General features: G+C 32.1%; 1 protein-coding gene across 1 annotated transcript; it reads left to right on the top strand.

Annotated features, from left to right (window-relative positions):
- The first annotated feature begins 448 nt into the window (after window positions 1–448).
- LOC108781157 (xanthine dehydrogenase/oxidase-like) lies at window positions 449–15,119 on the top strand. The gene is made up of 16 exons (XM_018549071.1): window positions 449–567; window positions 818–949; window positions 1,028–1,184; window positions 1,376–1,616; window positions 1,871–2,397; window positions 2,504–2,798; window positions 3,548–4,060; window positions 4,208–4,391; window positions 6,703–6,999; window positions 8,321–8,759; window positions 9,031–9,159; window positions 11,328–11,458; window positions 12,822–13,080; window positions 13,209–13,290; window positions 13,703–13,810; window positions 15,027–15,119. Exons 1-16 carry the CDS (start codon window positions 464–466, stop codon window positions 15,095–15,097), a joined length of 3,669 nt encoding a protein of 1,222 aa, XP_018404573.1. The 5' UTR covers window positions 449–463; the 3' UTR covers window positions 15,098–15,119.
- Window positions 15,120–16,636: the final 1,517 nt, after the last annotated feature.

The raw sequence follows: 16,636 nt of genomic DNA, 5'->3' as shown, positions 1-16,636 counted from the left end.
ATTCCTAATCTAACATATTTAGATCTGGCGACAATAGTGTAAACTTTCTAATTAATGGAGCACAATATTCAAGTACGTATTGTTTGTAATCAGTGTGTAACTAAGGAAATGAAAATTTGTTATTGTATCATTTAAAGTCAAAGTAACATCGAAGCAAGTTAAAGAAATCAGTTTAAATATGGTATTAAATTTAATCACAGAAATTTTATCGTATGGTTTAATGGTAAGATAACATTCAATACAAGAGTTAATCATATAAATAACATGCAGCAAAATCATAAAACATAATTATGAAGCTTTAACTGTAATTGTAAACTTTAGAAATAAAAAATAATATGTACGTTAAGAAAAAATTTTACGAGTCGTTATTATAAAATTGTAAAACCGTTTCCAGTATTCAGTCGCTGACACGTCTCTACTCGTGTTTATCCGCGAATATGCGAAACTTCGAGGCACTAAAGCGATGTGTTATGAAGGTGATTGCGGTGCCTGTATCGTAAATGTAAAATTCAAGAACAAAAGTATAGCTGTGAATTCATGTCTTGTACCAGTACTGATCTGTGACAGGTATGTATGTACTTATTAAAGAGAATCTAAGCAATCAAACTTAATTTTTAAGAAAGTGTTATGGATTTCTGTAATGATGTTACATGCGAAATTATAGTCTGCGGTAAAAAAAATTCATCATCGAAACGTTAAAATTTTTTTTCTTACATTCATATATATTTATTTTATATTTTATGCTATTTTCTTAATTTCTGAGTATACCGAGGATATATTAATATTAACTATTCTTTCATTCAATATTTTGTCACAGATGGAATATTTATACGATTGAAGGTATAGGAAACAAGTCAGACGGTTATCATATGATTCAAGGTATGCTTGCTGACATGAATGGTTCGCAATGTGGATATTGCTCACCTGGCATGGTGATGAATTTGTATAGGTACAAAATATTAATTAATTTCTAATATGAAAAGAATGTTATATTTTATATATATCTTTATGCTTTTCTACTTTGCAGTCTCCAGTTAAAAGAAGGTATGACTATGAAGCAGATTGAAAATTCATTTGGTGGCAACATTTGTCGATGCACTGGATATCGCGCAATTTTGGAGGCTTTTAAGATATTTGCCATCGATAATGTTTCAATGGAATCGAAGGCTGTTCACGACATTGAGGTAATTGTGAAAAAATTTTCCTTTTTTTGTATCCAAGTTTAATCTTTATTTTAAATTATTTTTTTTTTAATTTTATTTTATACTTGTTCACAAAAATATTTGACTTTGGTATTACAGCAAGGACCATTTAACTTTACTACTAATTGCATTGTTCCTATCTGAATGTAAATATAATAAAATATGCTTTACAGGAGTTACTTAAGACTAAAGTTTGCCATCCCCGGCAAAATTTGTATCCCCGTTTGTATCCTCACAAAATGCCACGTGTACGTACTTGCTACGATAAGCAGCATTTTGATGGAATCACAATGTTGAGCATAAAATTAGAGGACGCGTACTTTTACAAAGTTACGACAGTCGAGGCTCTATTTGAGTTATTAAAAAGCAATCCACAGGCAACGTATATATTGAATGGAGGAAATACTGCACATGGTAATTTTTCTATATTAGATTATACGAACACACGTATATATAGTATATACATAATAAACGCTGAGGCTATGACAAAGTTGTAAAAATCGAATTTTTCTATTCTATAATATAACTTCAATGTTTTGTTATTAAAAACATGCTCCGACATTATCAAATTGCTTATTTTAAAAGGTATCGAAAAATGTACCTCTCCTCAACTCTGCTACTGTCAGTCTTGACATAGATATATAACATTGTGGAAATTTAATTTGCAGGTATTTATCGTTCGGGCAAGAGAGATATGTACATTGATATAAACGACATTCCAGGCATGAGTAACATTACAAAAACTGATTCGACTTTGGTGCTAGGAGGAAATGTAACCCTTACCATAGCAATGCAGACATTTGAAAAATATTCAAAAGAAAGCGGATTTAAATATCTAGGTCAATTGAAAAAGCACATGAAAATGATCGCAAATGTTCCCGTACGAAATATTGGTACCATAGCAGGGAATTTAATGTTAAAATACGAGCACAAAGAGTACCCATCCGATTTGTTTTTGATATTACAGACTCTCGGTACGCAGGTACACATCCTGGAAAGTCCCTCTCAAATGCAAACTATACATCTGTGGGAATTTTTGAATCTTGACATGCATCATAAAGTCATTTATAGCGTTGTATTACCACAGCTTACTGATCTGCACATATACAGATTCTATAAGATCATGCCTAGAGCACAGAATGCTCGCACTCACGTCAACGCAGGCATTCTTTTCAAAATCGATACCGACGGCAAAGTAACAGAACTTTTTTAATTGTTTATATTACGTTAACATTAACTAATCACTCACATTTTAATTTTTCAAGTATCATTTGTTTACAATTATAATATTTTTCAATAAGGTTTTGGAATTACCTAACATTATCTTTGGTGGCATCAATAAGGATTTTTATCACGCAAGTGGCACGGAGATTCTATCGATGGGAAAAAATCTCTTTGACCAGCAAGATTTAAAGTCACTGTTACAAATGTTATCTCAGGATCTACAACCTGATCATACGCTCCCGAATTACTCATCGGAATTTCGCAAGACTCTTGCCATAGGATTATTTTACAAGTTTATGTTAAGCATCCAACCGGAGGTGAACTATTTTTATCGTGCTGGTGGCACGTTATTAAAACGAAGTCTCTCTTCAGGTACTCATAACAAAATGGTGTTTATAATATTTTTTTTTATATTTCTATTATAAAAATTTTTATAAATCTCTGCCGTTCATATGCATAATGATATATTTATAAGGCGATAGCTAAAAAGATATTAACTTCGCAAACAAATGGAATGCATTTATGAACAACATAACATTTCCATTAGGGATTTAAAACCTTTCGGTGCGAAAGTTGTATATAAATTATCTGGAAAAGAGAATTCAAATCCACAATAAGTATGTTTGCAGTAAACATCATTAGAAAGTATATTCCGATTGTTTCCGAATCGTATTCCAATCTTTTCATGTATGCATATTACAATTCAATCTTTTACTGTGTCGGAAGATCATGCCCTTGTAGAAAAGTACTACTGTGCACTAGGAGCATTGTGAGGCACTACTGTACTACAGCATTACTCAGCTCTACTGTACTACTACACCAGCGCAGTAGTGCTGTAGTATAGTTGTTGAGCCTCAAAATACTCCTAGTGCTCAATAATACTTTTCTACAAGGGTGTAACCATTACTCATTATGTACTAAGTTTATTGGTAGTATAGAACAAGCCTTCCCTATATTTTTATTTAATAACTCTCTTAATGATATTGTTGATTTTAATATTATAGAAGGATTGAAATATGGCCGTTTTAGATTGATTTATGTATAAATCAATAAAAAGTGTTCATAATATATTACTTTTAATTGTCCAAAGGTGTGCATCCAAAATGAACATAATTTTTTAGGTAATCAAGAGTACGATAGTCATTCAGACGAGTGGCCAGTGGGTATGCCTACACCAAAGTTAGAATCTTATGAACAGGCAGCAGGTGAAGTCCAATATTGCAATGATCTGGGTCCATATCATGGAGAAGTGTTTTGCGCTTTCGTTGTTACCAAAATCGGTAATGGCAAGATCATGTATATAGACGCAAGAAAGGCGCTTAAAATGAAGGGCGTAGTAGATTTCTTCAGCGCCGATGATGTACCGGGAAAGAATTTGTGCATTTCTGCCGCCAGTAAGTTGACGTCCTTGCCAGAGGATGAATTGCTGTTCGCCGAAAAGGATGTTTTGTACGCCGGCCAACCGGTTGGCGTAATTGTCGCGGAAACGCAAAATTTAGCGAATGAGGCTGCGGATTTGGTACAAATTACATATAGCGCAGAGAAACATCCAGTAATAAGTATTGAGGATGCTATTAATGCGAATGATAAAACTAGAATCAGGGAAAGCGTCAATATTCCAGCAAAGAGGAAAGGTAGAAATGACATTAATAATATTTTATTAAATCGTTTTTTTTTTTTAAATTAAAGTAGAGATAATGTTGTCAAAGCAAACACAGTTTTACCCTAAAAATAAAAAGATAGTACATTGAAATAAAAAATCATTTTTTATTATTTTACAGGAACCGATATTAAATACGTAATAAAGGGTGTCTTTCAATGCGGTAGTCAATATCACTATACCCTAGAAACTCAATCCTGCGTATGCGTTCCTGTGGAGGGTAATATGAACGTCTATCCATCGTCACAATGGATGGATCTCATTCAAGTATCGATCGCTAATTGTCTTAATGTCCGGAGTAATAGGTGATTAATTTATGGAGTCAATCACTTCTGTGTTAAAAATAATTATATTAGTTCTTTTGGAATAATATAATTTATACTATAATAGAATTAGAAATTTAAACAATTATACAATATGTTTGACAAGTAATGTAAAATTTTGTGGTAGAATTGACTAAACTGAGAAGTACGGTCCTGTACCGTTTTACAATTTTCGCAATAGTTAACGAGACATTAATTTATAAATATATTCTAATTCGCCCGATTCGCTGCCTAATGCAAGCGCGCGGTTTGATAGGACCGCCCCCATTGAGGCTCTTCACGCGCTTCTGCCGTCCTTAAGGTGCTGGAGTTACCGACGGAACACTCATTTCGTATTTCTCGTGCCATTTCGTTTTCCTTATACAGAATAAAAAATCCTCTTCCAGAATAAAAGGGAAAACACAAACAAATATGGAAAAGACCAAACCGATATGAGAATCCTCCAAAAATTACTACATAGGTTCTTTCATCACGCATATATAAATGAATGCAAGAATATATCCAAATAAAAAACTTTTCCACATTTGACTAATTTATAAGATTATCATGAGACTTTCAAATTATGATTTTGAAGCTTACAAAAGAAATGACACGAGAAATACAGATCCTATACTTTCAATATATCAGTTTGTTATTTACTTCTTGATACATTCTGAAAAGATATATCTTTATAACTAATGAATTTTTCATATCCCCCATAAGACATGTGTATTAATCGGACTTTTCAAAAGCGTTTTTCCTGAGTTTGAAGTCGGCAACTCTACCTAAAAACTTTACCTAGGGCTTTAGCTACTTTTAAATAACAATATTTATATTTTTTCATATTTTTCTAGTCCCCTTGCCCTAACAATAGAACCTCCTTAAGCATGCGTTGTTTATAACAAGCGACAATGATCGCTAGACATGATTAGTGAAGACTAGGCCGCTTGTCATAAACAAGGGCGATCTGGACATTTTTGAAAATTAATACCTCGTTAACTATTGCGAAAATTGTAAAATGGTATAGGATTTTTCTTCTCAGTTTTGTCCATTATAGCCATATGCGACATAATTTTTCATTATTTGTCAAACACCCTGTATATACACTAGTCAACAAAAAATAGGATACACTTTCAAACACGCTAAAAATTGGGCAATCTTCAGAACACCGTAACTGAGTGAAAAATCATCGCAGACAAAAAATTAAAGAAGCATTTTAAAGGGTGAAATCTCTATTTTCGAAATCTATAATTGAAATTTCAATATGACTGATATTTTACGGAGTTTTATGGACACAAATGGATATCCGTCAAATCCAAAAATTTTTCACAAACTTTACAAAGGTGTATGGCATGAAGTAAAAATTACCCAAAAATGCGATTGGAAGCAATCGAAAGAGTGAATTTTTACCTTTAATTTGTATTTTTACTGAACGTTGTACGATTTTTTTTCACCGAGTTATTGAACGTTGAAGCAAAAAAAAAAGTTATCACTTTTGCTTCAAAGTTTAATAACTCGGTGAAAAAAAATCGTACAACGTTCAGTGAACAAAAACAAATTAAAGGTAAAGATTCACTCTTTCCACAGCTGTAAACGGCAAATTTGTGTGACTTTTACTCTACGCCATAGACCTTTCTGAAGTTTGTACAAAATTTTATAGATTTGACAGATATCCATTTGTGTCCGTATAAATCAATCAAATTAAAATACCAATTATAGATTCCGAAAATAGAGATTTCACCCTTTAAAATGCTTTTTTAATTTTTCGTCTGCGATGATTTTTCACCGAGCTACGGTGTTCTGAAGATTACCCAATTTTTAGCGTGTTTGAAAGTGTTCCCTATTTTTTGTTTACTTGTTTTTTTTATATATATATATATATATATATATATACATTTAGCAGGATATTTTTAAGCTTTACTATTAAAGGTGCATTTCATTTACATATGTACATGTAAGTAAGGCTAAAAATACAATTTTTACGAATTTAAAAATGCATATGTTATGTATATTACAAAAATTTTAACATTTATGTTAAAATATATTATTATTGTCATAATCTTTCTTTAAATATTAAAACATTTACGTATACAGTTGGAGATAAAAATACTTAGTGTTACTCGAAAACAGAATATTTATATGTATATATAGATATGTATACACATTACACAATATAAAATAAGAACTAAATGACATTTCCTTTTTCTTATAGAATGAAATAAATTAACTTAGTAATATAATAAGTATTTCAAAATAATATTAGCAAATGCAAAAATAAACTTAGCATAAATTGCATGAATGTAATTTTTTTTAGTATCAATGTGCATGTCAATCGACTTGGTGGTTCGTATGGATCAAAAATCTCACGCAACGCGCAAATTTCATGTGCTTGCGCATTGGTATGTCATAAACTGAATCGTCCAGCGCGATTCGTCACGACGATAGAGAGCAATATGCAATCGATAGGCAAAAGATGTTCTGCGCGACAAGAATATGAGATAGGGGTAAACAACAACGGAGTTATACAGTATCTGGACTCGAGACATTGGAGCAACTGTGGGTCTAGTTTCAATGAATCACAGGCTGCTATGGTAGCTTCTTACATGCAAAGGTATCACAACACAATATGCAGAGCACACACAAATAAAAAAATATATGTAATAATTTCTTTTATAACAACATCATGTTAAATATATATATACTGCGTAATAGAGAGAGAGACAGAAGCAGTGGCGTATAGTCAAGCTCTGGTTGGACCTGGCGGTGCCAGGGTACTTTTTTCGGAAAGCCAAACCTGGTGGTGCGGCACAAAGATTCTTTCTATATAATTATTTAAAACTAATTTTTTCAGTTCGTGTAATAAGGCGATTAAAGAAAAAGAAACATTTATATATTAAATAAAATTTGAATTTCTACATGATCTCATGGCGATAGCGTAGCTATAACCAAAACGTCAAATCATAGTACATAGTATATTTAGGTCTGTATTTAGGTCTGTTTAGGTCTTTATCTAAAAGGGTCGCTTGCGGATCAATTGACTTCGATCGCGCATCGCAAGATTACATTCACTCTCCTATCCTGCTATTCCTGATATAATGCTGTACGTAAACCGTGTACGCATAGTTACGTGATTTTCAAATCCATGGGAAACAGGATCGAGTTCTAATATAAATAAAAAGAAGGGAGCAGAATCTCTTGTAATCCTCGAATCAATCACATACGCGAATAGTTGTGCGACATCGTAATTCACGATTGTAACTTTTTGATAAAACCGCAATTTTGACTAATCCATACGGCGAACCTCACGACGCAATTGTAGTTTTCTTTTTTTTTGGTTCTTCGTTCGATTTGGTGCGGATTGGTGTTTGGAGATCCTGGCAACCGTATGTTTCAAGCATCCGTCAGAGTTTTTTTTTAGAACTGTACCACTAGTGTCATAACCACAAAATATTTTGTGCGTGGATAAAATAGACTATACCCAGTCGAAAAGTCCTGTACCATGTTGCGATTTCAGCAAAAGTCTAAAGATTACTGAATATGTATGTCCAACGAGGAAGCAGTGGAACGGCCTGCCAATCGCGCCGTTCGAGTCATGACGTTTTGATGGTGCGTGGCGGACTTTCCGTCTCGGTTTAGTCTGCTTTATCTATCCACGATATCCGTCAGGTGTACTTCTGTCTAATGTCTAAATCTATCCATTATATATACTTCCTGTGCACGATATGTTAAAATAAAGTGGCAAATTTTTTAGCTTAGACAAATATTAGGATAAGTTAATCCGTGTTTATCCTATTCTGAACAAAATTTTGAATTTTGATATTTCACAGAAAGAGAAAATATTATAATGCTAATGCAAATAAAACAAATTATTTTAATTAACAATTATAAAATAATATTCAATAATTAAGTAAATCAACTTTTATCGTTAGCAGCTGCTATTTAACCGATACTTGGAGGTTCACTGGATTCGACGTGAGAACCGATTTACCGTCTAACACGTTTTGTCGGGCGTCAGGATCTACGGAAGGAGTTGCTATAATCGAGAATATGATGGAACATATTGCAAAAGTGACACGATTAGATTCTGTACAAGTCAGATTGGTAAACATGAATAATGTGGATAAACCTGTTTTAACAGGTATGATGGATGATTTGAGGGCAAAATCCAATTATGTGAAGATCATGGATGATACTCAGAACTTCAATAGAATCAATCGTTGGAAGAAAAAGGGAATTGCTCTGGTACCAATGAAATACTTGATAACAGATGGTGAAGGGCAATACAACGCAATGGTGTCGATTTGTGCTCGCGATGGTACGGTATGCGTGACGCATAGCGGTATTGAGATCGATCAAGGTATACATACGAAGGTACGCAAATGCATTGGTTTATATCTAATCAAGTGATTTCAAACTTTTTATGTAATTATTAATAAACTAATAAAAAATTACTTTTAAAGATTCTATTCCTTTGAAAATTGAGGTTTATAATTTTATAAAATTTTAATAGAAAACGTTGTTATTTAAGATTCCTATATCTTTAACATTTTTTATTTTTTATACAAATTATTTATTTTATAACCTTATTAAATTTACGAAAAATTCAATTTAGTATGTAAGACAAATAATTTTTGCATACCAGATAACTCAAGTAGCAGCTCGTACATTAAAAATCAAAATTAACAAAATCAACATTAAACCAAGCAGTAATTTAACGGCACCCAACGCTTCAACTACAGGACACGGCATTACGACGGAAAACTGCGGATACGTAAGAATTCAATTCGTCTCTATCACTATAAAAACAATGTTATAATCCTATTATATACATAAAGCAACATGCACATCGAGAATGAAAGGTCTTGGATCAGAAAATATCTGGACAAGAAATTTTTAGTAATAGTTTAGACAAGAGTTGCAGGGTTTAAAAGATCTACTTACTGATCACATTTGTTTCATTTGGGCAATGCTGCTGAGACAGACCAAGGTCACATCAAAATGGAACACCTGTATCTTATTTCAGAATCTATTATAACACCTGATGTCAAGATTCTAGTAGCATAGAATATTTTGGCTATAAATTGGCTAAAATTGACAAAACATTGGTTATATCGGGAATAAGTTGGCTTGAGAGAGGCGGAAGCGGAGCGGGAACCCCGCTCCCGGTGATATTCACCCTCGTGGGTATTCGGGCATGAGACTGGTGTCCCCTCCCGCCCGTCGGTGAGGTCTGAGGTTCCTCTCGCCATAGGAGAGGAACCCCAATTGAGGATGAGACGGCGTGAGCCGTTGGGTCGGGGGGCGTCCTGGAAGAATGCTTCACGCGTGCCCAGGGCGTCCCCACCAACGACGCCGAAGAAGGACACTGGCAGGGGTTTTAGCGGGTATTCACACCTTGGTTCTCCGAGGTAGGCGAGTCCCGCATAACCCGACCGGGATTCCCGTCTTGGTCGGGTATGCGTAAACGCATTTCCCCTGCCTTACAAAAAAAAAAAACAAAAAAAAAGGGCATAAGTTGGCCAATATTTCCCAATATAATGCCAATATTTGTTATATAATGAATGCCAATGGAGAATACGTACCACTTAAAATTCCGTTTCCTTTCTTTCTATATGAAATAAAGAATTCTGATTATTTAAATTTCTTATGCCTTATATGTTATGCGTTCTAGAAGAGTCCGTGCTCCCCGTCTAAACTGGAAGACGTCGAGAGGTTCACCGCTCGGTGCGATTAATTCGCGATCTGTAGACTCGAGTTTAATCCCTCCTGCGCACAAACGCAATTTTTTCGCATTTAAAGAAGTCGAAAATGGCTCCACCTGATAATCAAAAGACCTATAATCATCAGCGCAGTTTGACTTCGGCGTTAAATTGTAGGTCCTATATATACGTAGGTCAATAGACATATGTTTCTGATGTTTGACTAAGATAAGATTCTGTGGATCAATCACCTGCAGATTCGAGAAAAGAATATAGGCCTCGGATAACGGAAAGTGAAAGGACCTGTAGATGTTCTATACTTCACATGAAGAGACAAAGTGTTAATCATCATCATCATTAGCAAAATATTGAACAAACAATGTACAGCCAATATAAAACATTGAACAAAAATTGAATCCACGATATTGTTTCAATAATATTGTTGAACTAATATTGGTTAAATATGATTATGCGTCTACCGGACAATATTGGAGGTTAAATTTTACCGAATATTGACAAAACATTGGAAAAGCAGTGTATAGCCAATATACAACATTGAGTAAAATTGAATCCCCAATATAGTTGAACCAATATTGTTTAATCAATATTGGACCAATATGACAGATTAAATATTCACCCAACATTGGCGAAATATTGGACAGTGTACAGCGAATTTAAAACGTTGGGTAAAAATTGTGTATCCGATATTGGTCCAATATTGTTGAACCAATATTGGTTAAGTACGACTAGGCGTCTACCTTACAATATTGGACCCATATTGGATGTGCAAACCTTATTGAATGTTTATTATTGGCTGTTAATTTATTTCTCAATATTGCGCATGGTCTCGAGAAACATTTAAGAGGTTTAGTCGTCGTCGCGTCAATTCGACCTCATAAGTAGTGCTGACGGTAATTTAAATTTCAAACTTTATAAATACTTAAGGAAAACAAACTTTATAGTCTAGCGTTTTCCAAAAACTATTGACATCAGCTATGAGATTCAGGAATAAAAAATAGGGTATCCAATTTTCAAAAAAATTGATGCGACTTTTACCTCTTTGACGACACCACTCAAGGTCAAACAGATATGATCAGTATATAAATCTTTTTAAACTCTACAAATTTTGTTTAGATTTCTCCCAAAAGTGCTTTGTTTTCAAGATATTCCAGTTCAGCATTTTTCATTTACCCTGTATATATAACGTATAACTTGACATCGATTATTACATTTATTTCAGGCAACGGAACAAGCTTGCATACAAATTTTGGAGAAACTCGAGCCAATAAAGAAAAAAATGGGAGAAACGACGTGGGAGAAACTTATTTTTGAAGCGTATCGAGAAGGCATTGATTTGTGCGAACGTTACATGTAAATATCATTTAATCATATATGATAGTGATATATCATATTGTGTCACAAAATATCACAAAGCACTTTAAGATATTTCCGAAAATATCATACTACCATCCCAGACATCACAGTAATGTTTCAAAAATTTATTTAAATTGTACATGTTGGACGTTTTGGATATATTAAAACCATCCAGATTAGATCCATGGGTATTCTAAAAACCTTTTAAGAACATCTAGTATTACCATTTTGAACTTTTAAAAACGTCCATTTTAGGATGCAATGGACTAAAACTGGACTAAAGCCGGTCTAAATTAATATATTAAACAAAATTAAAAAATCCCCTCGGACAAACTTGCACGCTGGATGCGAATGATTTTTAACTCTTATCACTGCAAGCAGCAAGCTATTGTTGGTGTTTGATATCTACTATATTTAAATCACTCAGATTTTATATTAATACAATAAAAGCACTTTATTAATCATCGAACATAGAGAAGCGAAAAAGGTTAAACCTCAAAAGACAAAGACGACTCGGGAAGACGGAAAACAGCAGCAAGACAAAAAACAACATGAAAATATAATAATCGATAAAATCATTCCTCGGCAATAGATTCAATTCACAAACACCTGTAAACTTACATTAACATTAACTTATAAAATTACATCTCAACAGTTGGTTGACGCTTACCGCTTGCTGCGTGCTGTATGAACTAAGCTTTAATTTGTTAAACTTTTGCGTTACTGAAGTTAAACCATCTTCACTTGGCAAGTCAGCGAAAGCATCACATCACGAGCAGACTTAGAAAATTTTTTTCGTAATGAACATTTTTTAACTGTCTAATTGTAAACATGCGTTGTACGTTGAATAACGTACATTTATAAAATATTCGTATTAAGTCCATAGACGTTTGGACCAGATTAAAACCAAGTCTGGATGTCCGCAATAGACGTTTTGTGCTGTCTGGGATTAGGAAGAAACATTTGTTTCGCCTTTTTTTTAGTATATAGTAGTATTGTATAAAATGTAGTTTAAATATTCCGTTGGCATTTCCTATAATTAATATTAAATGTAGGATTTTACAAAATGTAAGATTTGAACTTCTAATCAAACTTAAATATGATCCAAGATTTTGTTTTTCATAGTACATACAAATGTAATAAATTGCTTATATAATATTATATTGTATAAAATGAAAAATGATATTGTTTTTCCTTGTGCTTTTGGAAAAATTTCGATCAATAAATAAATTTGAACTTCAAATTTATATAGTGGAAAGAGAGAGAGAGAGAGGGAAGGGGGGAGGGGGGGAGAGAGAGAGAGAGAGAGAGAGAGCGAGCGCGTTACAACAAAGTTATTAATATATATATGTCTCTGTAGGCTGGTCAATGGACCCATGGAAGACAAGAAATCTTACCCTGTTTACGGTGTTACCATTGCCGAAATAGAAATCGATGTGCTGACCGGTCAGCATGTTATTAGAAGAGTTTATTTGATGATTGATACTGGTCTAAGCTTGAATCCACTAATTGATGTCGGTCAGACGGAGGGAGCTTTCGTGATGGGAATAGGATTCTGGACTTCTGAAGATCTGGTGTATGATCCTAAAACAGGAATATTAATGAATAACAAATCATGGGTATGTTAAGTTTATTAAATTTCGATATACGCAATATATCACCAGAACTCTACTACTTCAATTCACTGAGATTATCTAAAAATTATATAATTAAATTAACTCTAAAGTGTACATGAATATTTTCATAGAATTATAATGCACCAGGCGCGAAGGATATTCCTGAAGTTTTTCATGTATACTTACGCAATAAGGCTATCTACGGTTCAAAATGTAAGAACATTTTTATTCAAATTTAAATATGATCCGAGATTACTTTTTGGTCTTTATAGTACAAAAGTAATAAAATACTCTTATGATATGATATTGTATAATATGAAAAACTAATTTATTACTTTGTATGATGTAAATTTAAATCTCGGATGTTTCCTACATTTTTTGTATTTATGATTAAAAGTACGTAAAAATTTTTTTTAGAAAAAATTTCGTATAAACAAAAATTTTATCGATTTACAAGTATGCGTTTCAAAACATTATTTAATTTGTTTAAAAAATATAACAAACGAATTTTAATTAAAATAAAAAGAAAGTTCTTATTTTAAATATTTATTTTATTTAGAATATTAGAATCAGGAATATTTAACCAATGATGTATTGTATTAATACCGAATATATATGTTTGCAGCGATCAATGAAGCACCGCTTTGTATGAGTTACGTAATTCCAATAGCGATCCGCAAAGCATTGGAATCTGCTCGAATAGATGCAGGAAATTACAAATGGTATCAATTAGGTAAGTTTTAAATAGAAATACATTTGTATCCTCTAACAATTCAACATTAATCGCCAAACTTCATGATTCGGATTAATTTCTACGTTTTGGGCAACTAATCATTTCATTGTCACTGCACTTTAATTCGGTGCTCGTATTAAAAAGAAAACATTTTTTAAATATTTTTACGAGATACAATCCAAAACAAAGTTTCCCCAATCTAGGAGAAACAAAAAAAACAGTAATTAAATATCTAAAAAAATTTAATTTCAACTTATTGCACTATGAATATTTTTTTGTATAAACGCAATTTTTTTCATTTATCATGATGATATTGCATCCTGAATATGTTTTTCTACACCTGTATGCACCAAGGGGTACCAATTTTAGCAAACCGCCGTTTTTACTTCCTGGTTAATATTAATTTGCCAGATTTATAGAGTTTCAAATAGAGAAAAAAATGATAGTTGCTTGAAGCAAGATTCGGAGAATACAGAGAGTTTTTGTAAAGCTCGAAAAATCACTCAGGGTCGTGTTCGGATGCGTTACCCGATTGATTGAACGTATCAACTTATTCTTGCTCAAGTTTGTAAACGACATGAATAAAATGATATACGGAGACACAGAAGGTGACGTTCTGAACGTATTTCAGAGTTGCTCTTTAAATGAAAAAAAAAACTCATTTTTTATTTAATCGTAAATGGTTCGCGAAGAGTGGACACACCGTGACTCACAAGATTAGATTTTTTTTGCAGTACAAATACATTGAATAAATTTCAATTTTTTTACACAATGTAAGTAACCAACTTGTAATAGATTAAGATTTTTTTCTAATTTTAATAATTGTTTTTCTATTTTCTGTAAGAAGGGAAACTTACTTTCAGGTTAATATCCTCGTTTAAATCAACTTTTTTGCTCCATGATTCTCTTTGAAACTAAATTAATAAAGCCACAATTAAAGGGTTGTTTTTTAAAGTCTCGTTTTCTTTTAATCATTTTTCAGAATTGTTATATCAATAACATTCTTCATATTAATCACAGTTCACAGTATTCACGACTTATAGTTGGACACAATTATTTAAATTTTGTTGTTAAAAACTGAAAATGTTTTACATTATTAAATTCGAAAATTCATGTATTTAACCTGTATATAAGATATGTAGTTTCTTATAAAATACCAAAATATTAGTAAAATAATATTTAAGATACTTTAAAATATATTTCGTTATGTTTATAGATGGACCGTGTACTACCGAACGTATACTTCTAAATACTTTAACTAAAGTAGACATGATGGTTTACGAGTGAAGAAATTTAGGAATTGTTCACAACGAAGCCGGTGTTTGAAATAAATTTTGTGTTTGGCTAACCTTTTAATTGCTCTCTCTCTGTCTAAGTAGAATAATTAAAAAATTTTCTCAATTAAATTTAATTGAAGTATTCATGTTTTGTTAATATACAAGAACTTTTATAGTAACAATTGAATTATAATGATTCGTTTAAATAAATGTCTTTAAATCGCTAATGTAAGTTTTCTCATTTACACTATCTTCATTAAATTCCTTTAACCCTAATATGCTAACATGTGAAAACGTATTCGAGCTAGTTAGACATTGAGTGCTAAGTTAGTTTCTCGAAAATCATCAGGAAACTCACATTTCATTAAAAGATAAGATAAGTTGATCATAAAATTTAAAAAACTCATGTCGTTGTATACATATAAGTTTGGAGTTCTTGATAGACAATGTTGTAACAGAGAGCGTCATGAGTTTCAATCCTTAAACAATTTTGAATTATTATACATCGTATTTGTATATTATAATGAAATTATGTTACGTGCTTCATATCGCTTTAAGGTAGTAACTAGTAACATGTTCAATGATATTTTTTCTATTTAAATTAATTATGGTATTTGTACTTCTAAAGATTATAAATATTTAACATTGAAATTACGAAACACGTTTGGAAACGTTGTATCAATTAATTAAATGCTGCCAAGCTTCTTGTACGTAAAATTAATTAACAGTCATATTTTATTACTTAATATCGATATTTAATGTAACAAAATAATATAATAACATGATAAAAGTACACTATAAGCAAAAAGCAATCCTTACATTGGTCGAGCTCTTTCTGGTTCATGATTAATAAGTGCTTTAAATAATTTTTTTTCGAGAAAAAAGTAATGTTTGTACTTAAAAATTATTATAAGTTTTACGAGAATATATTATAAATCTTGCGATTCTCTGTTTAGAATTTAGGCATAAGTTAGAATACATACGCATACTTATAAAATAGTATTACAGGAAAAAGCAGGGGATCACAACGTTCAACGGATCTTACCGATCACAATAATTACGAGGATTCTAAAGAATAATATACATTTTTTTAATTTTTAATGTTTTACTTAATATAAAGTTTATCTAAAATAATATTATAAGACGTTCATGAATGACCACAAAAAAGATACAGTCCATGAAAATTTTCAGTAACAATTCATATAAGAAGTAATGACATAATAATAATATTTTTAACGTAGCTGGTATAAGTAACGTGTTATTTGTATCGTCGATATCGTTATAAATTATTTTTCTCGGTAACAAATAGATAATGACGTTCCATTTTCTGCAGAGTAACGTTCATACAAACGTAGCTACAATTTTGAGATAATGATACCGATTTCACTAGTTATTTCTATCGTTACTTTATTTCTAGCCACGTAAAAGTTTTAGTCGTAACTAGAGGAGACAAAGGTGTATCGTTAAAAGTAGAGGCTTGATTAGCTATTTTAATCACATAATCCTGATGCCTTTTTTAACATTGTGTTACAGTTTACACTTATGTGCT

This window comes from Cyphomyrmex costatus, unplaced genomic scaffold (assembly GCF_001594065.2).
Source record: "Cyphomyrmex costatus isolate MS0001 unplaced genomic scaffold, Ccosl1.0 scaffold761, whole genome shotgun sequence".
Lineage (NCBI taxonomy): Eukaryota > Metazoa > Arthropoda > Insecta > Hymenoptera > Formicidae > Cyphomyrmex > Cyphomyrmex costatus.
Note: the sequence above shows the minus strand (reverse complement) of the source record. Positions and strands in the feature narration are given on the sequence as shown.

What these genes read in the sequence shown, in the direction of transcription:
- LOC108781157 (XM_018549071.1), top strand. Translation starts at nt 464, where the DNA reads ATGTGTTATGAAGGTGATTGCGGTGCCTGTATCGTAAATGTAAAATTC. An exon ending in ATGGTGATGAATTTGTATAG is followed by an intron (nt 950 to 1,027) that starts GTACAAAATATT and finishes TCTACTTTGCAG; the next exon opens with TCTCCAGTTAAAAGAAGGTA. An exon ending in AAAACGAAGTCTCTCTTCAG is followed by an intron (nt 2,799 to 3,547) that starts GTACTCATAACA and finishes ATAATTTTTTAG; the next exon opens with GTAATCAAGAGTACGATAGT.